At 36.9% G+C, this 26,051-nt stretch overlaps 3 protein-coding genes across 5 annotated transcripts in view; 1 reads left to right on the plus strand and 2 right to left on the minus strand.

Moving 5' to 3' along the window:
• LOC133865428 (uncharacterized) overlaps nt 1-527 on the minus strand; it is a 6,038-nt gene extending 5,511 nt beyond the window's left edge. The window contains exon 1 of the mRNA XM_062301834.1: nt 389-527. Within this exon, the coding sequence (XP_062157818.1) occupies nt 389-460 (72 nt within the window). The 5' untranslated portion in view covers nt 461-527. The remainder of the gene's footprint in view (nt 1-388) is intronic.
• A 2-nt stretch (nt 528-529) lies between these two features.
• Nucleotides 530-1,984, minus strand: LOC133866307 (calcium-dependent protein kinase 3-like). The gene is made up of 2 exons (XM_062302834.1): nt 1,955-1,984; nt 530-934 (listed from the first exon to the last, which is right to left on the minus strand). The coding sequence occupies exons 1-2, from the start codon at nt 1,982-1,984 to the stop codon at nt 530-532; spliced, it is 435 nt and encodes a 144-aa protein (XP_062158818.1).
• Nucleotides 1,985-13,131: 11,147 nt separating this feature from the next.
• LOC133865652 (L-arabinokinase-like) lies at nt 13,132-24,155 on the plus strand. 3 transcript variants are annotated; one of them, XM_062302074.1, is made up of 15 exons: nt 13,132-13,353; nt 14,179-14,286; nt 14,676-14,753; nt 14,894-14,977; nt 15,178-15,254; nt 16,228-16,294; nt 17,324-17,345; nt 17,623-17,690; nt 17,766-17,828; nt 20,492-20,545; nt 20,637-20,739; nt 20,855-20,964; nt 21,171-21,290; nt 22,797-22,853; nt 23,837-24,155. In XM_062302074.1, the coding sequence occupies exons 1-15, from the start codon at nt 13,252-13,254 to the stop codon at nt 23,963-23,965; spliced, it is 1,242 nt and encodes a 413-aa protein (XP_062158058.1). In that variant the 5' UTR covers nt 13,132-13,251; the 3' UTR covers nt 23,966-24,155. The 3 variants fall into 3 exon arrangements, with proteins under 3 accessions (XP_062158058.1, XP_062158055.1, XP_062158056.1); XM_062302071.1 differs by having other exon boundaries at nt 13,135-13,353; nt 17,324-17,381; XM_062302072.1 differs by having other exon boundaries at nt 13,138-13,353; nt 14,676-14,744; nt 17,324-17,381.
• Nucleotides 24,156-26,051: the final 1,896 nt, after the last annotated feature.

Raw genomic sequence — 26,051 nt, forward strand, 5'->3', positions numbered from 1 at the left:
TCCACCCCAATGTAATTTCGAGTTGTGAAATATTTAGGTCAAGACCCTTAGAATTAACATAGACCGTTCAATTCAATTCCTATAGGGTCCTCTTCCTAAATTTTAAGAAAAATATCAGGAAAGCCATAAAACCATTCCAGACAGGGTAGTGATTGGGGACCGGCTCCCTCCCCTTTTATATTAAAAAATTATCTTTTAATTCAAAAGAATGAATAAAATAATATAAAAAATAAAAATAAATTGAAAGTGAATTTTTTAATATAAAAGGGAGGAAGCCGGTCATTGGCCTCCCCAATCACTACCCTTCCAGTCAGTTTCCGTAACTTCCCGATCTAAAAGGGTATTACTGTTCATTTCCCATTCACTAATTTAATAATAAAAAATTGACCTCTCTTCTCTCTCCGCATCTGTTCTTTCTCTCTCTGCCATCACTGCTACTCTCTCTCTCTCTGATCGCCATCTCTCATCTCTGCTCCTCTTTTCCTTGTGCATCTCTCCATTCCTCTCCTTCGCTCTTTTGGAGCCTGCCTCAGGTATAGATGTCCCGAAGATTGGCCCTGAGCACGGCCTCGAAGATCTCCACCGCCGATTCGCCGTATAACAGCGGGAACCCGGCGAGCATAATGTACAGAATGACGCCGGCGCCCCACACGTCGATCTTCTCCCAGTAGTCCCTCCCGGCGAGGATCTCCGGCGCCACGTAGTAGGGCGTAACGACGATGCCGCTCATCTGCTCGCCGTCCTTGAAAATCTCCGCCGAGTCGCCCAGGGTGAATTTCTTGTCGACGGACTTTACGGCGTAGGTGTCGCAGTCTTCGAGCGAGAGGCACCGAAAAACGAAGCCGAATCGTCCCCGGCCGAGCTCTTCGCAGATCTGGTGGAGATCTTCGAGCGTGGTGGAGAGGTTGAGAACGCTTGAGTTTTCTGGATTTTCCTTGAGGAAGACAGAGAGAAATAAATAAAAAATTAAAGGAAAGGTTAAAAATAAATAAATAAATAAATAAAATATATATATTGTAATGCCATCAAAAAAAAAAAATGATTGGATAACTGCTGTGGAGTTTTTTTTTATTTTTTATAGGGAAGCAAAAAGTGACTTTGTGAATACTGATGTGAATGCTCTAAAACATTAATGGTAATTACCTTTTTCCCATTAACTACGACTCATTGTTAATATGTTTTAATGAACTGACACTCTCATCAGAAAAGAGTATCGAAATGTCATTTACTTATCAAAACCTCGTTTTCATTTCAGAATCTTGTTAAATCAAATGAAATATTCTATTTTTAAATGTTAAATTTTGTTTAAAAATATAAATACTCTCAAACAATAATTTAATAAAAAATAATAAACCTAAAAATACAAATATATATATACCTAAAAAAAAAGAAAAGGAAAGGGGGTGGCATGCGAACCACCCTGAAGTTGCATCTAGGGTGGCCGTGCACCCCAGAACAAGCTCGAAGTAGCTAGAGCCACCTCTAAGGGTGGCTCGAAGGCCACCCCCAGCCTATAGGGTGGCTCGCGGATGCAACCCGAGGCTAGCCGCGGTGGCGTGCAGCCACCCCTAGGTTCGGGGGTGGCTGCAGCTAGCCCTTTTGTTTTATTTTTTTCTTTTTTTTTATTTATTTGTTTAATTTTGATAGTATTATATGTAAATTTCTTATTTTAAGTTAATGTATTTAAGTCTTTTAATGAAGTTGTTTGACAGAATAAGGGTTTTGGTAAGTAAATAGTAGTTCAATGCTATTTTCTAGTGAGAATGTATGTTCATGGGAGCATATTGACAATAGCTGGTAGTTCGTGGGAATAAGGTAATTACCCCAAACATTAATAATTTGAAAAAATAATTGCTCAAGAGTAAATGCTACTTATACTCCCATTTTACTCACACCTTCCTTACTATAGGTCACAAAAAAAATTAAAAAATAAATAAAATAAAAAAATGCACACCTTATCTTGGTCAACACCACTCCTAACCATATGCGGGGTTGGTTAGGCCCACTTGATTTGGTGATTGCGACTAACCCAGAGATTCAATTAAGGTTGGTCACTCATGAAAGAGGTTGAACAAATATTTTTTGAGACTACTATGGCAATGCCACGTCAATAATTTTTTTAGGGCCGATGTGATAGTGGAATAGAGTGGGTGTGAGTAAATTTGGAGGAAGGCTAGCATTGTTCATTGTCAAATTAATACGACCTAACTGAAATTTTTTTATTTCCGGGCATACCAATATGGGAAGTATGTTTATAAGCTTTCACTTGAAGGATTTTTAAAAAGTAATGCCTAGTCTCAGTTTTGGGATTAAGACTAGCATTCAAGAAGAGCAATGTTATACATCCCAAATTTAGTTTTCAAATGATGTATCACAATCTCATGTGATCTATTATTTTGAAAAATGTATCACAATCTCATGAAATTGTAATACATCGTTTGGGAACAAAATTTTGGAAGAAAAATTCGTTGGCGTGAATTGTCATTGGAGGGATTATAGGAGGAATTATAGGAAGAGCCTTGATTGTAAATCCCTTGTTACAAGGGTCAGCCGTGATTCTAGCCTAAGATCTATATAGACTAAACTAAAAATTCTCATGTATAAAACCACCCCTCAGTCTTTGTAAACGAATATGAGAGAAATACAAGAAAGATCTTTTCATGACTTTTATCATGATATCAAAACATGTTCCGATCCTGTGTCAATTTTCTCTTCAACCCAATTTGATTCTCTAACCCTACCATCCTTCACCACTTGCCACTGCACCCATGGCAAAACCCAACCAAAGTAATGACCCTTACTCCACAGCCATCATCACCGAATTAACTACCAAAATGACCAAAGTCTTGAATAAAACTTTGGCCCCTACCTTGTAAAGACCAATAATTAAATAGGAAATTTACAAATTTAATAAACTACATTTATTAAATAAATGGGGTTTATAATTAAATCCTAGGTAATAACAATTGTGTAATTAAAATAAAGTAAGCTAAGATAAAATAATAGTAAGAGTAATAATATTTATTGAGGGTCCTAGTTGAATAAACAATTAACTACATCAATAAAAGTGTGGTTTAAAAATATGTGGGGTCAAACATTAATTATCAAAAGATAGAATTTTTAAACTAGTGGGTCCTGCTATAATTTGTAAAAGCTAGGGGCTTTAAAAGTAAAGGAAATTCCCCTTGCCACATGCCTGCCAGTGATTGGTTGGGAGAAGATTTCATTATCCTCTTTCCTTGTTTCTCCACCAAACACGTGTCCCTCTCATATATCGTTTTCTTCTTTTCTTTCTATCCCCTCACTGACTCACGCCCCCCCCTTCTTTTTTCTTCTTTCTTTCCCTTATTCCTTCTTCTTCTCTTCCCGAATCCGGACCTCTCTCCCCCTCTTTCTTTTTTCCTTTCCCTCTTCTTTTCTTCTTTACTGCATGTGAGACCCAGCCCTTCCCCTTTCCTCTCCTTCCTTTCGTCCTCATCACACCCCACGCACCCCATGTGCTGCTGAGAGAGAAACCCACCGAGAGAGAAAGAGAGTGTTCGTGAGAGAGACGAACCCGTGAGAGAGAGACTGCAACTGTGGTGTGGATGGTCCGGCCGGTGGTGGGGCGATTTTGTAGTTCGATGGTCAGGCCACCACCTGGGCATGGTGGCAGCAGCTGGGCCGTGAACTTTGACCCTGTTCCGGTGAGACACATCTCTCCCTCTTCTTTGATTTTGGCTTGAATATTTTCTAATTTTCGGTAGGACTTCATTTAGGTATGATTTCAGGTTGGTTGTTTTGCTATTTAGTAGTTGAATCAGAATGAGTTTTTGGGTTTTGGATGGGGCCGAATGGTTTTAGGTTGGTTGGATTGATTTTTGAGTGGCCGATTTAAGGAATGAGTTTTAGTGATCTTTCTTTGGGTATTCTTGTTTTGGAAAACTTTGATTTGGTGATTCTGGTTATGGAAAATACTGAACTGATTTGGAGGGATTTTATGGTGTTTATGGTGGTGAGTTGTAGGCTTGACAGGGGCTGATTTTGGGGTTTCTTTCTTGTCATGGATGTGTGTGTGTGAATTGAAATAGTGGATTTGTGGTATTGTGTTTGTGACTTGTGATTTCCTACTGTGAATTGGTCGAGTTGTATTTTTGATGTTGATGTTGGTTTATATTTTGTTGTTAGAGATTGAATTTAATTATGTTGGATTATTTTTTTGGATTTGTGTTGAAGAGTTGATATTAATTGGGAATGGAGATGGATTTTTTAGGATTCTCGAAGCTTGGTTTAGTTCCCTTGTTTTCATGCTTACCAATTGAGGAAAGGTGTGACTTGTAGAGGTGATTTTGGAAGGTCTCGATTGGGACTTTGTGGTGGATTTTCTGTTTAATGATATGGGAGTTGGTTTTGGATTTAATTAGTTAAATGTTAATCTTTTGTTGATGGAATATGGTCATGAATGGGGGCTGATTTGAGATTATTTGTGGAACTTGTGGATTTGAAGTGCTAAATGGATTGGTGGTGTTTAGGTTGGCTTTGTGTCTAAGTTGTTAATACCTATTGATTTAGGGGTTTATTTGGATATGATATTCATTGATCTTTATGGTGTAATAATGAAATGGGTTATGGATTTGGGTAGAAATTAAGTATGTGTATATGGGATTTTGAAGGTAAAAGTATAGTTTGTTAAATGATTATAGTTAATCTTTGGTTATTGTTGGAGAATAATCTTGGTAGCATATGGCTAATGAGTTTAGATAAATTAAAAAGAAGAATCTAAGAAAAGGAAGGGAAACAAATGGTGAAGTAAAATAAGTGATAGATGATGAGGTAGCATTATTAGAATTGTGGTGGATTAAAAGTAAATTGAACCCATGTATAATGCTTAGCTTTTAGGCCTATGTATATGCCTCAAGTTTTTGTATATGTAAATATTAGTAACCTAAACTAATTAGGTGTTACTAAATTGGAATGCTACAAGATTGAAGTCTTGAATCTAAACTACCTAAATAGTTAGTAATTAATAATAATGTTAAAGAACTATAGATTACTCAAACAACCCTACGCTTGTAAATATAAGTTAGAAGACTTATAGAACATGAAGGTGTAATATGAATCCATTATGTAACAACCTAATAATTAATTCACCTAACCATATTCACATAGTATTTATGTGTACTAATGGCTTAGGTTTAAGTGTTAGATGTGTATATGTATATATATGTATATATAAACATATACATGTATATGGCTTATATGTATAAATATATATTGTCAACTTAGTAAGTACATAATAAGCTATAAAATGGTTAGTTATAGTAACGTAATACAACAATAATGAATGAGCTTAAGAAAATAATAAACGCACCTTAGTATTAATAAACGTAATATAATATGAACCTAAAGCTAAATGACAACCTACCAATAATTTAGGGTACTTAACTAGACATAGACACGGGTAATGTGATGTGTGAGCACGCAAGTAGTCTATGTGTCATAGAGTGTAGAGTTCCATAACGTAGTCTAATGTTATAAGTATTTACAGGATCGTATCATCATTGGAGACTTCAATGGGTCCTTCAATGTAGAGTTGGAGTCGTGAGTCCAATGCAGCTAGGTGATATTTTACTCACTGAGAAACTGTTATTTTTATATATTATAGAATTGCAAAATATATATGTTGTATAATTATGAACCAACTGTATGTTGAATATATCTGTTTTGCTTGGTTTGAGTACTTTAGAGTATGTTCAAATATATCAAGGATAGTTCAGAGTATAGTATAGTATGTTACATGTTTTGGATGAAATATTAAAATGTTTAGAAAAATATGATTTATCAGCATGATACAGTAAAACGATATTTACTAGTCAAGCAAAGAACATAGAGCATGTAGCATAGAGCATAAGCATATAGTAATCCAGCAGTAACACAACAATACCCCAGCAGTAACACAGCAATACCCCAGCAGTAACCCAACAGTAGCCCAGTAACAGTTCAGTTTAGCAGTTTAATAGCAGCACAGTAGCATGCATAGCATCTATAGCATGATTTAAATTGTGTAATGTTTTCATGATATAGAGAATATTGTAGTTTTTATGCTAGACGTATTAGTATGCCTAAGAGTTTTAATGGCAAAAGAGCTTATGTATACTGCTATCGTCTAGTTGCATGATTTTAGAACATTGAGCTTGGATGAACAAGAATATTGTCATGGTTCGGTATGAGTAATACAATGTCCTAGGAGTAGGTAGATGAATTGTCGTGGCACATCAGTAAGAAGTGCTTGGATACCTGAGTTTTACTCTAGTAACCGCATGGACAACTATGTGCTCGACATGAAGTTATAATGTCAAGGATTCGGTGTTAGCCATATTCAAAAAATGATAGTAAGCTCGTACTGAAGAGTAAGATGGCATGTTTTAAGCTTAGTGTACTTGGTTATGACGCTATTGGTTGTGATATTAGTGTGACTTGGGAGTAGGTAGATGGAATGTCGTGGTACATCAGTAAGAAGTGCTTGGATATCAGAGTTTCTCTAGTAACCGCATGGACAACTATGTGCTTTGACATGAAGTTGTAATGCCCTGAGGCACGATGATATCACAGTTAATAACGTTAGACATCTGTGCATTTAAGCTACCAACATAAAAGTATTATTGTAGGTGAGTTTATACGTAGTTACGTCAAAGCCAATGGAACTCCTACGTATGGGTCCAACTACATAGTATATTTTAAATGTTTTCTGATTATGGGCGTTCTCAGTTTTATAGGTTTTGTTATGGCTTGTGACGCATGTGTCACTCGTTATTGTATAAAGTCATGTCTGTTATGTATTTATATTGAGGAAAGACTTAAACACATAGATGTTAAATGGCTCTTGTTGTTATTAATTTATGATAGATGTTTAAAATGTGATTTCCGCTATTGAGTTTATGTTTTCCGCTGCATAGTAGTTAGATGTTGTACTCTGATTTACTTGGTACATATTATGGGGTATGTACCATACGTTGGCTTTGTGACACATCGTCGTGCCACTGTGAGAATCCATTTGTATTTTAAGAGATTAATATTCATGAAATGTTTTGTATAAAAAAAATAAAAATAAAAATGGGTCGTCAAAGACAAGTTGTTGAGATGTACATCTCTGGCAAAGACAAGTTGGGATTTATTAACGACAATATCGTTCAACCTCCACAGACTGATCCATCCTTTCATAAATGGCGCACAGACAATGTCATTGTCAAGGGATGGCTTACTGATTGTCAACTTCATTCGGTTTTCGACTACAAAACAGGTATGGGATTCCATTGCTACTATTTATTTTGATGGAAACGATACATCTCAAGTGTATGATCTCTGACGGCGTGTTACCTGTCTAAAACAATTAAGTGATTCCCTTGAGAAGTATTTTACTGATCTCCAAGGGCTATGACATAAGATTGATTTTCATCGCCCAAACCCAATGGAATGTGTTGTTGACATTCAGCATTATATTGACATGCTACAAGAAGACCGGGTGTATACCTTCTTGGATGGCCTAGATGATAGGCTTAATAACATTTGCAGTGACATACTACAGATGCGACTGTTCCCTACAATTAAATAAGCATATGCTCATGTTCGCTGGCAAGCTGTTATGATCAACGGTGCCCCATCCCCCAATAATCCATGTGCAGATCTAGCCTCAAAAGGTTTCAAGCCGAGACATTCAACTTCGGTTTCTACCCGGTCTCTCTCTATGGCCAATGGGAAGACCGGCACCTCTTCTAAGCCGCGTGCCTTTTCCTCTAACGGGACCAAGTCCTTTCACTGTGGTAACCTGAAACACACTCATGATAATTGCTTCAAACTACACAGCTACCCCGACTGGTGGAACGAACTTCAGGCCCGCAAACGCCGAGATGCTGCTAAGTGTTGATAGAGGAATGAGTTAGGTCGCAGTAGCTGCAGCCGAGTCCAGTCTACCTCTCCCTCACCCCGTGGAGACTGCCCAGGGTGACTTACTAATCACGAGTTCAGGTAAACCTGGTACTATTCTTTGGAGTTCGTCTCAAGATGGTGATCAAAGTTCATGGGTAGTTGACTCAGGAGCCATCGACCACATGACATTCGATGCCACTGATTTCTCAAAAAAAGAATCTCAACCATGGCGCACTTGTATTGCTAATGCCAATGGGGTCCTATCACCGATTACAAGGGCTGGCACTGTGGAATTGTCATCTATTTTATCATTATCTCATACTTTGCTTGTTCCCTCTCTTTCCCATAAGTTGCTCTTTGTGAGCCAAGTTACCAAAGCTTTGAACTGTGTTGTACTAATGTACTATACTTTTTGTCTACTTCAAGATATTCTTACCAAGGAGATCATTGGGCGTGGTAATAAGAGTGGTGGGGGGGGGGGGGGGGGGGCTTTATTACATGGACGATTTCAGTATGGGCCAAGCACATCACATGCGTCCTCCGATTGACAAGAACGAGCGACAGATTTGGCTTTGGCATCGTCGGCTAGGACACCCATCCTTTGGTTATATGAAGTACCTATTTCCTGCTTTGTTTTCCAATATTTCAATATGTGACCTCAAATGTGAAACTTTCATTCTTGCTAAAAGCCATTGAGCTAATTATCCTTTGAGTTTGAATAAAAGTATTGTTCATTTTGCTTTAATTCACTCCGATGTGTGGGTCCTTACCCAATTTCTGCAATATATGGTCTCCGCTGGTTTGTAATATTTGTAGATGATTGTACTCGCATGACTTGGCTCTATTTGTTGAAACATAAAAACGAAGTACTGAATATATTTCAATCCTTCCATACTATGGTGCAAACCCAGTTCTCAGCTAAGATTCAAGTTCTTTGATCAGATATTGGCGATGAGTATGTGAACCACCAGTCTCATGCCTATTTTTAGCATCATGGCCTAATCCATGAAACCTCCTATCCACAGACTCCTCAACAGAATGGTGTTGCTGAGAGAAAGAACCACCATATCCTTGAAACTGCTCGGGCTCTATTACTTGGCGCTCATGTGCCCAGTCAACATTGGACTGATTCCGTTGTCACAGCTATGCATCTCCTCAATCGGATACCTTCCAAAGTTTTGGAGTTCAAGTCTCCATTACAGGCTCTGTCGATGTTATTGCTTCCTCCTCGAATATTCGGTTGTGTTTCATTTGTCCACGTTCATATATAAGAACCAGTGCTCGAAACTTGACCCTTGTGACATTAGATGTCTCTTCTTGGGATATGTCGTTCATCAGAAAGGGTATCGATGCTATGATCCGGCCACCAAACGCACCTTTGTGACCATGGATGTCACCTTTTTGGGGTCCAAGACCTTTTTTTCTTCCTCAGTACCCAATTCTCCTCGTCAACGGGAGATCAAGGATGACGAGCTGAATTGGCTGCAATTTGTAGGGGTGAGCATGGGCGCGCGCGCGGGGGTGGGGGGGTGGTTTTCCCCCCTTTTTGGCCCCGCCCCGCACCCCTGCAGGTGCACATGCGAACCGCACAAAAAAGGGAGAATCCATGCGGGGCGGGGCGAGTTTAATACCTAGATCTAGAAACATGAGAAACCAAATGGGTGATGCAATTTCCACAGGAATTCTAATGCTAATGCTTACTTATATCACATTTTAAAAACTGAAGCCAAAAGTTGAGACTTTGACCTTTGATTTCTCATTGTTCATTTTCCTTGAATTTTTAAGGGACAACTAAGATAAAAAACCTAGATGACAATATTGGCTCTTTGAAGGTGAAACTTACAGAGGCAAACTTGAAAGAGATATCTGATGTCGTACCCATCAAAGAGGTAGCTACTAGTAGAAGCTATCAAAACATGAATCATCTCCAATGGAAGTTTGCTAACATGAGAAATCGTGAAGAAGAAGAAGAAGAAGAAGAGGCGAAGGGGTGCAGAGCTAGGAAGTAGGAAGAAAAGAAAGGTAAAAATGGGAGGGGTGTGCGGCGCAAAAGGTAGGGTAAGGGATTTTTAATTTTTTTATTTATTTATCCACGCGGGGCTGGGCGGGGTGGCGATTCGAGGAAAAAAATAACTTAAACCCGTGCCCCGCCCCTTCCCGCACGAGTTGGTTAAAATCCAACCTGTACCCATAATAAAAATTAAAAAAAAAAAAACAAAAAACAAAAAAAAAACAAAAACAAAAAAACCTAAAAACCATGTTTTTAGGGGTAGGGTGGGGTGGGGGATGCGGGTTGGGGCGAGTCCACGGGTTTTTGCTCACCCCTAACAATTTGACTGGCCGATATTGAATGACACTAACATCAACGACAAAAACACTGAGATCTATGTCAATAAGGAACCCAATACAGAACTGGGTGTGTCACCTGATATGTCTACATCACCTGAAGCTGAAACAGAAAATCCCCCCCACTCCTCAGTACCCGAAGACCCATCTCCTGAGAATATTCTTGAGGTAAACTCTCCTACTATATCTTCAACCTCTAATAATATAGATATTCATGTTGGTTATACTTTGCCTTTCAGGCATAACCATGGCAAACCACCAAATAGATACTTTCCAGATATTGGAGAACGATGCTCAAAGTATCAAATTGCCAACTATGTGTCCACAGAAAGCCTTTCCGAACCACTCAAGGCATTTGTGCATGAACTCTCGTGCCATGTTCCTACCAATGTACATGAAGCCCTGACAAATCCTAAGTGGACCCAGGCTATGAAGGAAGAAATGGAGGCACTGCAGAAAAATGAAACTTGGACTCTTGTTCCCTTGTCCAAATGAAAGAAGATGGTTGGGTGTTAATAAGTGTTCTCCATTAAACACAAGGCAGATGGTTCAATTGACCGACACAAAGCAAGACTAGTAGCAAAGGGTTACACCCAGACATATGGTGTAGACTACTAAGAGACATTCTCGCCGGTAGCAAAATTGAACTCAATTAGAGTGTTGTTATCTCTTGCAGCAAACCTTGATTGGCCACTGTACCAGTTTGATGTAAAGAATGTCTTTCTCCATGGTGATCTAGAGGAGGAGGTCTACATGAATGTTCCACCAGGCTACATAGCAACTTTTGAAATTGAGGTGGTGTGCAAACTACAACGAGCATTGTATGACTTGAAACAATCACCTAGAGCATGTTTTAGGCGATTCAACTTGGCGACGAAGAAATATGGTTATCAACAAAGCCACGTAGATCATACACTATTTTTAAAGCATTAAAGGGCCAAAGTCACGGCTTTAATAATCTATGTAGATGACATGATTATTACAAAAGATGATCCGAAAGAAACATCAAGCCTCCAATAACATTTGGTAACTGAATTCGAGATGAAGAATCTGGGAGGACTCAAATATTTTATGGGCATTGAGGTTGCTAAATCAAAGCAAGGTATATGTCTCTCCCAATGAAAATATATCCTAGATTTTCTATCAGAGGTTGGACTACTAGAATGCAAGCCAGCAGACACACCAATTGTCCAAAATCACAAACTTGGAGAATACCCAGACCAAGTGCCAACCAACAAAGAAAGATACTAGAGATTAGTGGGAAAACTTATTTACCTCTCGCACACTCGCCCAAACATTGTCTATGCGGTGAGTGTGGTAAGTCAATTCATGCATTGTCCGAGTGAGGATCACATGGATGTGGTGCTCAGAATTCTTCGATACTTAAAGTCATAATAAGGCCACCATTGATATCTCACACAATCCTGTCCAACATGATCGGACCAAACACGCAGAGGTGAATCGACATTTCATCAAGCAAAATCTTGCAAACAAGACAATTCGATTTTCTTTTATCAAATCTGAAGACCAGTTGGTAGATGTACTCACAAAAGCTATATGCAGCAAGAATTTTTACAACTCATTTGACAAGTTGGGCATGAGAACCCTGTTTGCACCAACTTGAGGGGGAGTGTTGGCGTGAGTTGTCATTGGAGGGATTATAGGAGGAGCCTTGATTGTAAATCCCTTGTTACAAGGGTCAGCCCGACTCAACTGTGATTCTAGCGGACAAGGATCCAAATTCAATTCTAGCCTAAGATCTATATAAACTAAAATAGAAATTCTCATGTATAAAACCACCCCTCAGTCTTCGGAAACGAATATGAGAGAAATACAAGAAAGATCTTTCCATGACTTTTATCAAATTTTGAGAAGTCTAGCATTCCTTATTCAAGAATATTTAAAGCAATCCATTGAGCTTAAGCAAGGAGATTATTTTCAAATAAAATGCTTATGATGTTTTACATAAGTATTTATCACTTTCAAATATGGGAAAAATACACTTTACCTCTCAAAGTATCAATCCTTTGGCATTTTAACCTCAAAAGTTTTGAACCCCACAAACTACAAAACTTTGACAATGTAGCCTATTCGCTAAGTTTTTTCGTTTGTTTGGATGGAAATTAAGTTACGCACACGTGACTTTTTAGCCCTTAAACTCCCAAAAATGCCAGTAAAGTGTAAACTTTGACAATGTAGCCTATTCGCTAAGTTTTTTCGTTTGTTTGGATGGAAATTAAGTTACGCACACGTGACTTTTTAGCCCTTAAACTCCCAAAAATGCCAGTAAAGTGTAAAATATATATATATATATATATATATATATATATATATATATATATATATATATATATATATATATATATATATATATTGGGGGTGACTCGCGACAATCTCCTATGGTTGATCTAGGCTTATGACTATTGAAAGTTGTTCGACTACAGTACCCCCAAATGACGGTCACCTTGATTGGGCTAAAAAGAATAGCTCGACCACTCCTTATGGCCGGCTTGGAGGTGGCCGAAACACTCCATATATAACTATATGTTGAGAGTAGTTCGACCACCTAAATGGCTAAATAAGGATGCCCAAAAACCACCTTTAAATCATTTGTCGATAATCGGCGACCTCCATCTGACAAAAACAAAGTGGTCTAATCACTCTTTATGATTAGCCTTCAACCATTCCCGCTATCTAGCCAAAGGGGTGGCTCAACCACCCTATGGCCTGCCTATGGTAAAGCATACGTACAATGAGACAAAATTTAAGAACGAAGCCAATTAACGTCCCTTTTTAAGAAAGAAAGAGTGATAGACTTGGACATTTAGCCCAAAAATGAAAAAGGTGGGAAGAAACGTACCGTTGGGACATAATTTCCTGTACACTTCACAATCAATGCACTGACCATGGCTATTTATAGTACATACAATGATATATACAACAACCTTGTAAAAACCGAAACCTGCATATATTGGTTCAACGAGGATCCGGACGACGACAATGGAAGAAGGCAACGATGGTGTGTCCGCAGCAAGACAGCATCTGGTCTTTGCATACTACGTCAGCGGCCATGGATTCGGCCACGCCACTCGTGTCGTCGAGGTTTCTACTACCTTTTCTTTTGTTTCAATTTTTGAGCCATAATCTTCTCCAAGTGCCTTTGTGTCTGCATGTTAATTATCTACCCTATATTGTCAATTTACCAAGTCCTAGTACTTCCACCTTGAGTACTGAAGTGCTACGTACAGTATCTTTCTGTTTAGGTAAATAGTTCTTAAAACATGTTTTGTAAAATGTAATTTCGAATGCTATAAAAAGATTCGACGCTATTTGGTTTTATAGTCAAATGTCTGATCCAACGTATATGAAGTGTACTAGTTAGATGTGGCAATGACTTTTCGTCTTTTCCTTAAATATTGCTATTTTGCAAGTTAAAAGTACGATTTTAAATAAAATTACGGAGTTTAAAAATGTATTTTTAAAAAATTGTAATTTGAAAACATAAAAAAAATGTATTTTCAAATCGCAGGCAAAATTGTGAGTTTCTAAAAATTCATAATTTTAACGGTTAAACTTTAATTTTACCAAATGTTGCGTTTTTAAAAAGTGCACGTTTTAAAATCGTAAATCTAAATGGACCCTTCAAATTACGAATCTTTTGCGAATAGAAAAGTGAAACCAAACGGAATAGGATTTTCTCAATTTTGAGTGAAAATGACGCGGAGTTATTTTATGGTTAAGAATAAATTTTTACAGATCTAATAAAGTATGTTACAACATGATAATTATATTGTCACGTCCTTTATAAAAAAAAATAGTAATTTCAAAACAGAGTTTACAAAATTTGATTTTTAACCCTGCTTTTTGTTCTTCCTGTTCAACCAAGTACTTATGTTATGTGATTGTGACGTACGTTGTGATAAAAAGGTTGTCCGCCATCTCATTCTAGCCGGGCATGATGTCCACGTGGTCTCAGGTGCTCCTGACTTTGTATTCACATCTGAAATACAGTCAACAAGATTCTTCATCCGCAAGGTTAGTTAACTTTGATTGGAGCACTGGCAAATTCGAAAATGATGACATTTACGAATTTTATTTGTTTATTCCTCTATTCACTATCATTCACCGTGATGGGTCTGTTTCGTTTGATAAATTATAGGTGTATTCTGCTACTTTCACAAGAAAAAGGGACTCCCTTTTTTTGTTTAGTATGTAATTCCCGCGACTCAGTATATGGATTCGTGCAAAAAATTGTCGGTCTTAAAATATATATATATATATATATATAAGGAAATTGTAGGCAAAAAAGAATTATTTTTTATCAACTTTTAATGTGTAGGCAATTTGCATTATGTTCAGTGCTATGAAATTGTCTGAATGGTGTTCTTGTAATTGTAATAACGAGGCAGTTTCTGTGGTAGCAGGTTGTGTTGGACTGTGGAGCTGTTCAAGCAGATGCTTTGACGGTTGATCGTCTTGCCTCCTTGGAAAAGGTTGTGAATGTCAGTATTATGTCTATAATTGGGACTAGTAATGTTTCCATTGATATCGATTGTTTAATGTTTTGGTCGCCCTGTTTCTAAACTTTTCTTCTTGTGTGCTGATTGACTGGTTTCTTTTTGGCTCATGTTGGGTAATCAAGTATTCTGAGATGGCGGTACTATGTCGGGCATCAATTTTAGCAACAGAAGTTGAGTGGCTGAACTCCATCAAGGCTGACTTAGTGGTAATTGATGCTTGAAATGTTTCTCTAAAGGATTTTTATTTATGAGGCTGGAGTTTTGCAGCATGAAATAAGGAATCAAAGCAATGTCTTCTTCTTCCTTTTTGGTTGTGGGCATGTGACTGTTTTCTTAAAAATATGTTCTTTTCTTTCCACCAACATAAATGGCCTTCAGTCATGCTAAAAAGATCTTCTAATAGCAGGTCTCTGATGTTGTTCCTATTGCATGCCGAGCAGCTTCAGATGCCGGAATTCGTTCTGTATGTGTCACTAACTTCAGGTGACTTGTTTGCACTGACTTTTAATAAGCAACTATAAATTCTTCTGCTCATATGATCTTTGTTACAAAAACCAAGTTTAAAACTTACTCTGGAAGAAGCATTTAATCTTCAAATTTAGCTTTACAATTGGTCATAATTAATTTTTTATATGTTTGGTCTAATGGGTTTTTGTGGGCATTTTGAGATTTCTTATGAGAATCAGATGCAAGGTGTTGATCGTGTGATATTTTTTCTAGGGAGGCAACAATGAAAATTGATTGGATGTGCATGTATGTTTCAAGTATAAAACAATCATGGCTTGTCAAGAAAAGTAACATGAAAGGTGTTGTAGCTTAGGATTTTTACCTTTTCAAATGAAGGTGAGATTTTACAAAACCCTGATACTATTTGTCAAAGACCATAGGTTGATGTTCGAATAAGCTGTATTAAAGGAAATGGGGAAGAACCAAGTGACTGATTTTAGTATCGATTACTATTTCAATTACTTCATCTTCGACGGATGGTGCTTGACTTGTTACTAATAATTCATTCAGGCTTTCTTGTTTGACCAATGTCCCAATTGACAATTGATTCTTACCTCTGCAGTTTTTCAGCCTTTATATCAATTTTTATTTTTGGGGATTTTTGGCAAACCATAGAACTGGTTCAGTCTAGTTCTGAGCTAATCCTAGAATAAAAACTAGTTTGCGTTTGTGTACAATTTGTCTAAACCATTCATTATCACATTTTAGTCCTTTTATGGAAACATGCAACATTAATTTCAGAAAGAAAAGTGTCAAACAAAAGGGCCAGATCTTTATTTTACAAAACTTGACAAACGTAAATAACTTGAAACCTGTTATATTATTCACGACTAACCTGGTTATGTAGTTTGCCAAACACCTCTTTTAAGTCTGAATGCAACACCTGCATTATTACTTTAAAACCTCATTTTCCAATTTTTTTTTTCTTCTTTTTGTGAAACCTGGGCAGTTGGGATTTTATCTATACAGAATATGTGATGGCTGCTGGATGTCACCATAGTTCAATCCTTTGGCAGGTAACCTTCAATTTGTTCACATCTTAAATCAATATGCATATGAGCTGTTCAAAGCTCACAGATATTATACATTGATTGGTATTTAGAAATTTTATTAAGGGACTCTTCTAGATCAATCATAAGATCCTTTCATTATCAATATTTTGTTCTTCTGCCTCCCACCTTTACCTTTTTATTATATTATATATTTTGCTAAAAACTTTCTAACACACATTTTAGTACACTAACTAGTAAAAGGAGAGGGATTGAGTATTTAGGTTGAGCTGAACTAAGAGCTATCTATTGAGCTCACCTACTTTATGTCTATCTTTACCATGTTACGTCTCTTGGTACGTATTAAATTTAGTACAGAGACTTCCTTTTGGGTGAGTTAGGGGATGAGTTTAAGTACCACTTAGTTATTGGCAGGTCATATGATCCCTATCTGATCAATGAGACTGGAGCCTGGAACTTGACTATCTATATTTTTCCCTTGGCTTCGATTAGCTTTGGGAATCCACATATATACCCACGTGAACATCAAATCGTTGGCTCCATTAGAAACGGCTTTTTTCATCATCCTCATGCCCTTTTAGCCTTAATAATTTCAGTTTATTCACCAAACAGAAAAAGGCAACAATTAGACTTTATTAGATTGGAAGTCTTATGGAGATTTACATCAATGTAACATTAAATTTAAAGGATAGTGTGCAATGCTTAATTGGCTCGTGCATGTGATCAACTTCGGGATTGGTACACTTCTAAGAAGGTTCATGGTGCACATATTGGAAATCTGTTTGTTTTTTTCCTATGTGTTCATTCTCTGAAACTAGTTGTTCTAGAGTGAATTACTGTCTTATGTGGAATTTTTATACCATGTCTTCGCCTCCAATTTTTTATTGTATGCATATACATTCATACATACATACATACATATAGAAGTAACATATTTTTTGACATTACAGATATTCTTTTTTAAATTTAATCTTTAATAGGAAATAACTGATGTTGTTGTGGCAAATCTAAATGATCTAATCAAAAGTTATACAGATTGCTGAAGATTATTCGCATAGTGAGTTTCTAATCCGTCTACCGGGGTATAGCCCAAGTATGTTCGTTCAAGCACATTTCTGGAAGCTTTCCTTGAAGTTTACTTTTAAGTACTTTTTTTTTTTTGCTTTTTCTTTTGGTTGCCAAGCCAATTGTAGGGATAATGCTGTTCAGACTGTATTTTTGTCTTTGTGTTTGTCTACAGCTGTGTGCATATCTGCCTCTGCTCTTTTGGCCAGTGAATAAGTTGTAGAATATTTATTCTAATAAGTATTAAAATATTCCTTTTCATTTTTCAGTGCCAGCATTTCGTAATGTTATCGATGTACCCCTTGTCGTAAGGAGATTACACAAATCCAGAGAAGAGGTGTGCTTTAGAACACAAAATAATGTGAATGACTTAATATATTATGGATCTATGAAACATTTTCTTGTAGTGCAGGTGAGGAAAAATCTTGGAGTTGGGGATGATGTGAAGATAGTAATTTTTAATTTTGGTGGGCAGGTGAGGTTTAACTTAGGCTGTTGTGATATATTGGTATCTTTCCTCCACTTTTTACTTCAAAATAATTCCTTCTATACCAAATTTTTTAATCTTTTAACATCTTAGAATGTCCAAGTTTTGCTGCAAAGTCCCTTGACTTGAAAAGCATGGGAGGATTACCTGGTTCCTTTCTTCCAGGTTTTCACATTTATTTTTCTGGATTAAAATTCAGGTGCTTATTTGGTATTTGTTCAAAATATTTTTCCTTTGTATGAAGCTTTAGCCTTAAAAGAAAATAATATATGCAGTAGAATAAATCCCTGCTCCAAATTATTAGAAGAAAATATCTTAGTGTGTTGATAAGTCAATATCATTTTTAACACAGAAGAGTAAATATATCTCAGATTCATTAGGATGTTTCAATGCAAAGTAGGGGGAGAGAGAATTGTTCTTAAAACCTTAATATCTTACATCATTCTCAAGTCTATCTTTATATTATCACAAACAAACTGTTCTCTATCCTTCTTTGGAAAAGAATAAATAATTCTTGTATTAAGTTTCTAGATAGTTTTTCTTATTTTTTATTTTTTAGTTAAGTTATACATTAACTCAGCGAGTCAGTGTGTGGTAAGTTCACAATATCACCTTCCACCCCATTCTTAGGGAGGAGGAGGGGAGGGGGGGAGTGCCATTTATCTCGTTACCTTGATTATTTTGTCCTTATCATATAAGTCTTGATGTAATCTCCGCTTGTGTGTTATTCAGTCTCTGCCTCAAATTATGAATAGAAAATATCTTGATATATTGGTAAGTCAATATCATATTTAACACAGAAGAGGAAATATATCTTATTAGATTCAACACATTGCTCCAATACAGAGAAAGAGAGGGACAATTGTTCTTTAAACTTTAATACTTTACAGCATTCTCAAGTCTATCTTTAATAATCACAAGCAACTTGTCCTCTATTCTTCTTTGGAAAGAATAAATCATTCTTGTGTTAAGTTTCTTGATGATTTGTCTCTTTTTTATTTTATTTTATTGTTAAGTTATACATGCACCTAGTGTGTCGCAAGTTCAATACATCACCTTCCGGCCCATTCTTATGGGGAGGAAGTGTCATTTATCTCTTTACTTTCATGATTTTGTCTGCACTGTCACTCCAAAAGAATCAGTTAAGTTGCAATTGAAGTTCTCTAGAATCACTTATAAAGCTCAGTTTCACATAGTAAGAAACCAATGTGGTACTTAGCACCTATAAACTTATTTATAACTTACATACTCCATGTGGGCTATCCATCTCTCCAATGTGGAACTAACTTCATGGGGTGTCACAATCTCCCCTACTTAAATTTCTAACGTCTTTGTCAGGGTCCATCACATGCAGTGCTTCAGAGCCACATGATGCACCACATGATATTATTACGTTGCTTTGATATCATTCGTAGCGACCAAGGAAAGTGCTAGCTACATCTACTGTTATTGTAAAATGACCAAACAAGTTGCAATTGGATCTCCTTAGAATCACTTATAATCTCAGTCTCATCTATAAGGAACCAATGTGAGACTTAGCATTTATGAACTCCTTTATAATCCACCAACTCCTTGCGGGCAAATCCATATCCCCACTAACTTTCTGGGGTTTCACACAAAGAGAGAGAGAGAGATAGAGAGAGAGTTCTTAAAACCATAATATGTTACAACATTCTCAAGATGGTCTTTATATGAGGACAGTCCAATTTATCCTTTTTCCTAGAAACCAAACAACAGAACAAAGCAAGAAAACAAAAGGAAAAAAAAAAAAAGAAAAAAAAAAAAAGCCGATCAACATTATAATATGCCTTCATAATGTCCAATTTACAAATAATTCCTAGAATCTCAGACCTCAATGTCCACTATATATGCTTAACACCCTCTACAATCTGTCTGCAAAGACTTCATACCCCACCCAACAAGCTCACTGTTTTGGTAGTTCTGGTATAAGAGCAATCAAGGTAGCATTTTAATTTTTCTAGGGCACTTGTAACATGAAATTATTTCATGACAACATCTTTCATCACCTAGAAGCTTGGTAGAAAGTCATCATTGAGTCATGGCAACTATGAGCTTTATCCCCATAATCCTTTAAAGCCCCAAAAATTTCATCCTTACCAATTGGTATCTCTAGCCATACATTATCAGCCCACATAAATTGCAGCCCATTGACATGCAGTATCGTGCAACTGGCTCTTAAGACATAGCCATACAATTAACAAACTCATGTCATCCTCCCTTGTCAACTGATCATTGTCTAATTGCACTTTCCTGATGTGCTTACCACTCCATGAACTTGCCAATCTGTGCCTGTGTGAAAAAACCCAGGTAGTAAGAGCAACTTCATTTAACCAGAGAGAGAGAGAGAGATGTTGAGAAGCGATTCACAGGTCATTAATACTTTGCTTTTACAGAGAACTTGAATCTTCTAGTACAAATTTTATCTTCAACTTTATTCCTATTCAAGATGCGCAGTATGCTATCTAATTAAAAGGATTTCTCCTCTAACAGACCCTCTTTTTGTTGTAAACTGTTACTCAATTGTTTCACAAAACCAATATCTATCTCGTGGGATATTGTGATCTTCTTATTATGCTTTATGCGTGAAGACAAATTCTGACTGTTGATATGCTGTTGTCCATCACTTCCAGCCAGCTGGTTGGAAGTTGAAGGAGGAGTACTTACCTGCTGGTTGGTTGTGCCTGGTAAGTTATGTTGGGCATATGCTCTTTAAATTAATCATATGTTGTTTCTTTATTTCAATTTGATATGCTGTTCTGTTATGTTTTGATTTAGGTTTGTGGCGCTTCTGAAAATCAGGAGATTCCCCATAGGTTTGTAAAGCTTGCAAAAGATGTTTACACCCCTGACCTAATAGCAGCTTCAGATTGCATGCTCGGTATAATAACATAAATTTTGTTTACAGCCCTTGCTGGATAAAATAACTAAGACTTTGTCTAGAGCAGTTTTTGCAAAACTGGATTTTGGTACATTGATTGTTTATACTGTTCCAGGAAAGATTGGATACGGCACAGTCAGCGAAGCCCTGGCATACAAGTTGCCATTCATCTTCATACGTCGAGATCATTTCAATGAAGAACCATTTTTGAGAAAGATGCTAGAGGTATAATTGGATGCTTTATTTTATTTTCACCTTAGATACGTTCTAGCAGTTTATCTCAGCAACTGTCTTTTAAGTCATTGATCTCATATCTATAAGCAGGGGGTCTGCATTCATTATTAGGCCTATGCCGGTCCATTTCTTCAGCTTGATTGTAATCCGTTGTAATGTTAAACCTTCTTAATATTTCATATCTTTTGGGTAAACAGTTCTTCCAAGGTGGTGTGGAGATGATTAGAAGGGATTTGCTCTGTGGAAATTGGACGCCCTATCTTGAACGTGCTGTTAGCTTGAAACCATGCTACAAAGGAGGTACCAATGGTGGCGAGGTACAAATTTTATTAATTTTTATTTCATAGCTTTTGTTTTGTAAGATTTTCATGAACAACAGTTCCCCCCCCCCCTCCTTTTTTTTTTGTCAAATCATCAAGCTACACAATAGGATAGTTGGCCCCCTCCCTGAAACCCCTGATTCTTAGTGTGAGCGGGACCCAATCCTAGGTTTTTGGTACGATGCTGAGTAATTTTCAACTTGGTGACCTCAAACTAAAACCTTTGAGGATTTAGGTTTGTATGGCTAAAAACCAGTTTAGGAAGAAGTTTCTGAAGTGCCATCCAAAATGCTCTTGCTGATTAGAACATACAAGAAATCTCTCTCTTTTGGACAAAGATGTCAAATTGGTTATTAGACCAAGACAAAATATATGGCTTAAGGACGAGGACTTTGTGGATTGATTGTTGGGGAAAAATTATTAGACCTTGAAACTGAATTTGAAAAAATTGAATAGAGAGGTTGGATTTGGGGTTTACAAAGAGTATGTTAGATGAGCTCAAGGTGCTTGATGTGGGAAAGGGGAGGGCATCCTTTTAAATGAAGGACAGAGTTAGAGAGGAAGAGGTTATCTATGAAATAGAAAGGATAGCACAGATGGAGGAAGATTAGATGGAGAAAAAATGCGCCTTGGCTTAACGAGGAATATAGATATACTCCTTTTGTTCTATTTAATTTGTCTATCGTCATAAGCCAAAATATTTGCAGAGATTATTGCTTTGCCTCGTAAACAAAAAGGAAAAGTTGTCAAAATTACGCTTTAAAAGTTTGCAATTTCTAAGGAAACAACTTTTTTTTGGGATAATTAGTGATTTAACATGATATCAGAGTATAAGTTTTGAATTTGAATCTCGACTCTACATATAACTTCCATTTAAGTTAAATATTCTACGTGTCCCACTTGTTGGAAAAGAATATGAGCCCACATGTGAAGGGGAGTATCAAAATATTAATTAAATAATTCAATTCACAATTTCCTATCAACTTACGCTATTAGGACAACTGATGATTTAACTTTTGAGAAGATGGATTTTATGGGAAGAACCAATTAGAAGTCTGAGGTTAAGGACAAGATCATCTAGTTCAATGAAAACGTATATCTAAAGTGTGAGGGAAGAAGAACTAGAAAAAAATGGGCTTGATTTCTTGTCTAGTGATGGGGCGGATTTTAGGTTTTAATTTTAGGTATCTCTTGTACACTTTTTGTGTACTTGGCAATGTCCATTCATATTTTTTTTCAATCTAGTTTTTCACCTTGAGTGGAGTGGGTATTCTAGACTTCTTTCCCTTGGCATTTCATTTGCACTCTATCAATGTAAGTCTAGATCGCCTTAATGCCTTAATTCAAATTTCTTATGGAAATTTGCATTATGTTTCTGGGTTTTTTTTCTCAAGTTTGTTTTATTATATGTCAGGTCTTCTTGCGCTTGTCAATGGCCGTTGGTTACTTTTCTTCTCTTGTAATCTTTGCTTTTAATAAATTTCATCTGTAACCATGTTGCAGCGGGCTGCTCACATACTGCAAGATACAGCTAACGGAAAGAATTATGTGTCAGATAAGGTACATTGACTGCTAATTCTTCTTTTTGTACTTGTTGGCTCATTAGTGTGGCTGTGTTCCCATCAAGTCCCTCTCTCTTCCCCCTCTGTTTGTGTGACATTTCTATCCATCCATTCTTGGATGGTAAGTACATATCTGCATGACAGTGTTGAAAAGTTTTCTAAACATTCTTCCGACTTATTGAATGTGTTTGCCTTCCATATTTTTAGCAGTTCTTATCCAATCATGTGTCAGCGACCACTACAATGCAGGTTACAGTATTTTTCTGTCCAAGAGAACATATTGTCCCTCCAAATTCCTTATGGATAACATGTAATCCAACGGCAGAATTCCATTAATAGTTATTGAGTAATATAATAGTAACAAAGAATTAACTTTTCATATTTAAACTTGGTCTTCTATATGTATCATGATATGAAAAGTTAACTTTTCATATTGTTCCAACAGCATATATCTAATCACACTGTTTAGAGTCTAATAACTATATCTATATATGAAAAATGAAAAATTACAATTTATCCACCCATGGATTGGATCAAGTTTGATTTTTAGAAATTGCACGCACTTTACCCACCTAAGGTTTACTTATATTTAGTTGACAAGTTTAATGTATTCAGATTGTAATGAGGTTGTTATTGTATATTTTGAATTTTTTTCGATGCACGTGATTTATACATGAAAATTTAAAATATTTGGAGTTGAAAAATATTAAAGGATGTGACCTCATGTGTGTAGAATGCAACTTTTTACCAGATATGGGTACCTCCAACTACCCAAACTGCAAATTGGTCAAGTGTAATTAACCATATGAAAAACTACCTAGTATATCAATACATGAATGTTCCAGTCATCTGCTGTCAATCTCCTATGCTTTTTGTTAGTATCATTTTAAGCCACTCATGGGAATCTGATTTGCTGTTACCACTGTATATTTTGCTGACCGAATCTCATATATGTAAACGCGTATTGATTTCGTTTTGTAGCAAACTGGAGCAAGGAGATTGCAGGATGCAATAGTTCTTGGATATCAGCCACAGAGAGTTCCTCAAAATGATATTCTTGTTCCAGATTGGTATACTCCTGCATACAATGAACTTGGTCTTCAGAACTAATTTGGAGGGTTCTTCACCAGGTGCTGAAAAGTATTGATTTCTTAGAATTTTTTTTTGTTTTTTGGGGGTGCAAAAGCAGTGTCATTGTATGACAGTGTCAACATAGATATATAAATCCCTTTTGAAACTGGTAATCAGAATCTTCAATGCTGAGCCAATGCTTATTCTGTTAAATCATTTGTTCTTTCAACATTTGCGCTAAACTCTTGAAACTATTTTTGTTAGTCTTTCTGGTACAATCGTCTAAATGTATTTCTATCAAATGCTTCTTATTATATAGCAGTCTGCATTATGCCCAACATACTGGGTCTGGGTCTATCAGGGGATTAAGGAAGAAAAAGACATGGTTCCATTGTACTATTAAGTGACGATTTGCGATATCAAATTCCAAATGAGTTGCTGAGAGCCATTGCTAGTGACCCCCTTAGAGTTGATGATATTGGATTATTTTTCACTCGTACAACTTGAGTATGAAATTATTTCAAATATGAATAAGCATGGTAATGACTTTTTAGCCCTTAAACTCCCAAAAATGCCAGTAGAATAAAGTGTAAAAAAAAATATAAATACAGAAAAAGGAGTTAAATACAATATATATATATATATATATAGGGGGTGACTCGCGACAATCTCCTATGGCCGATCTAGGCTTATGACCATTGAAAGTTGTTCCACTACCGTATCCCCAAATGACGGTCAACCCGATTGGGTTAAAGGGAATAGCTTGACCACTCTTTATGGTCGGCTTGGAGGTGGCCGAAACACTTCATGACTATATGTTGAGAGTGGTTCGACTACTCCAAAAACCACCTCCAAATCATTTGTCGGTGATCGGCCAGCTCTATCTGACAAAAATGAATTGGTCTTATCACTCTTTATGATTAGTCTTCAACCATTCATGTTGTCTGGCCAAAGGTGTGGCTCCACCACCCCTATGGCCGGCTTATGGTAATTGATAAAACATAGGGTTAAATAGCTTATACACCCCTGTACTTTACGACATTTATTTTTTGTCCATTCAGTTTTACTTTTTATCAAATTTGATACATGTGGTATATGAAAAGATGGAAATGGTACCTCCGTCCAAAACTAACGTCCAGCCATGTCATCTTACAAGTGTCGGCGTGCATGCGTGACATCTGTCCCCGTGGTACACCTTAGCGCTGACGTGGCTATCATTTTTTTTTTAAAAAAAAAAAATTATTATTATTATTATTTTAATGATTTCTTATATATATATATAATAAAAAAATAATAATAATCTGCGATGGCTCTATTTTGGCCAAGGGGGTTGCCGAAACCACCCCCATTTGGCTTGGCCACCCCCAAGTGCCAAAATGAAAAAAAATAATAATAATAATAATAATAAATAAATAAATAAATAATAAGGGTTAAATACCCCAGAGGTACCTGAGTTTTACTTGTTTTTAAATTTAGTACCTCAGTTTCATTTCGTATCACAGGTAGTACCTAAATTTGGAAGAAAAAAACCCTAGGTAGTACCTGTCAGATTTCTCGTCCAAATTTCAACTTCTCGCCACGTGTCAACCATTGAGGTTTACACGTGGCACCACATAAAAAAAATTAAAAAATTAAAAAAATAATTAAAATTAAAAAAAAAAATGAAAAAAAAAATGAAAAAAAAAAAGAGGGGTGGCTGAGCCACTCCCCTTGGCCACCATGGGGGTGGGGAGGTGGCCCAGCCACCCCTTGGCCGGTCTGGGGGGTGGTTCGGCCACCACACAGTTGAAAAAAAAAATAAAAAAAATTGAAGGGTCCACCCCCTAGGGCCATGGGGGTGGTTCGGCCACCCCGGTGGGCCAAAACTCTTCAAAAAAAAAAATTTCTTTTTTTTTTTCAACTGTGGGGTGGCCGAACCACCCCCTAGGGCCAAAACCCTTCAAAAATTTTTTTTTTTTCTTTTTTTCAACTGTGGGGTGGCCGAACCACCCCCTAGGGCCATGGGGGTGGTTCGGCCACCCCCTAGGGCCAAAACCCTTCAAAATTTTTATTTTTTTTTTTCAACTTTGGGGTGGCCGAACCATCCCATAGGGGGTGGTTCGGCCACCCCAGACCGGCCAAGGGG

Source organism: Alnus glutinosa, chromosome 4, assembly GCF_958979055.1.
Source record: "Alnus glutinosa chromosome 4, dhAlnGlut1.1, whole genome shotgun sequence".
Taxonomy (NCBI): Eukaryota; Viridiplantae; Streptophyta; class Magnoliopsida; order Fagales; family Betulaceae; genus Alnus; species Alnus glutinosa.

What these genes read in the sequence shown, in the direction of transcription:
- LOC133866307 (XM_062302834.1), bottom strand. Translation starts at nt 1,984, where the DNA reads ATGGTTAGGAGTGGTGTTGACCAAGATAAG. An exon ending in GTGGTGTTGACCAAGATAAG is followed by an intron (nt 935 to 1,954) that starts GTGTGCATTTTT and finishes GTCTTCCTCAAG; the next exon opens with GAAAATCCAGAAAACTCAAG.
- LOC133865652 (XM_062302071.1), top strand. Translation starts at nt 13,252, where the DNA reads ATGGAAGAAGGCAACGATGGTGTGTCCGCAGCAAGACAGCATCTGGTC. An exon ending in ACGCCACTCGTGTCGTCGAG is followed by an intron (nt 13,354 to 14,178) that starts GTTTCTACTACC and finishes TGTGATAAAAAG; the next exon opens with GTTGTCCGCCATCTCATTCT. An exon ending in TTTTGAGAAAGATGCTAGAG is followed by an intron (nt 20,965 to 21,170) that starts GTATAATTGGAT and finishes TTGGGTAAACAG; the next exon opens with TTCTTCCAAGGTGGTGTGGA.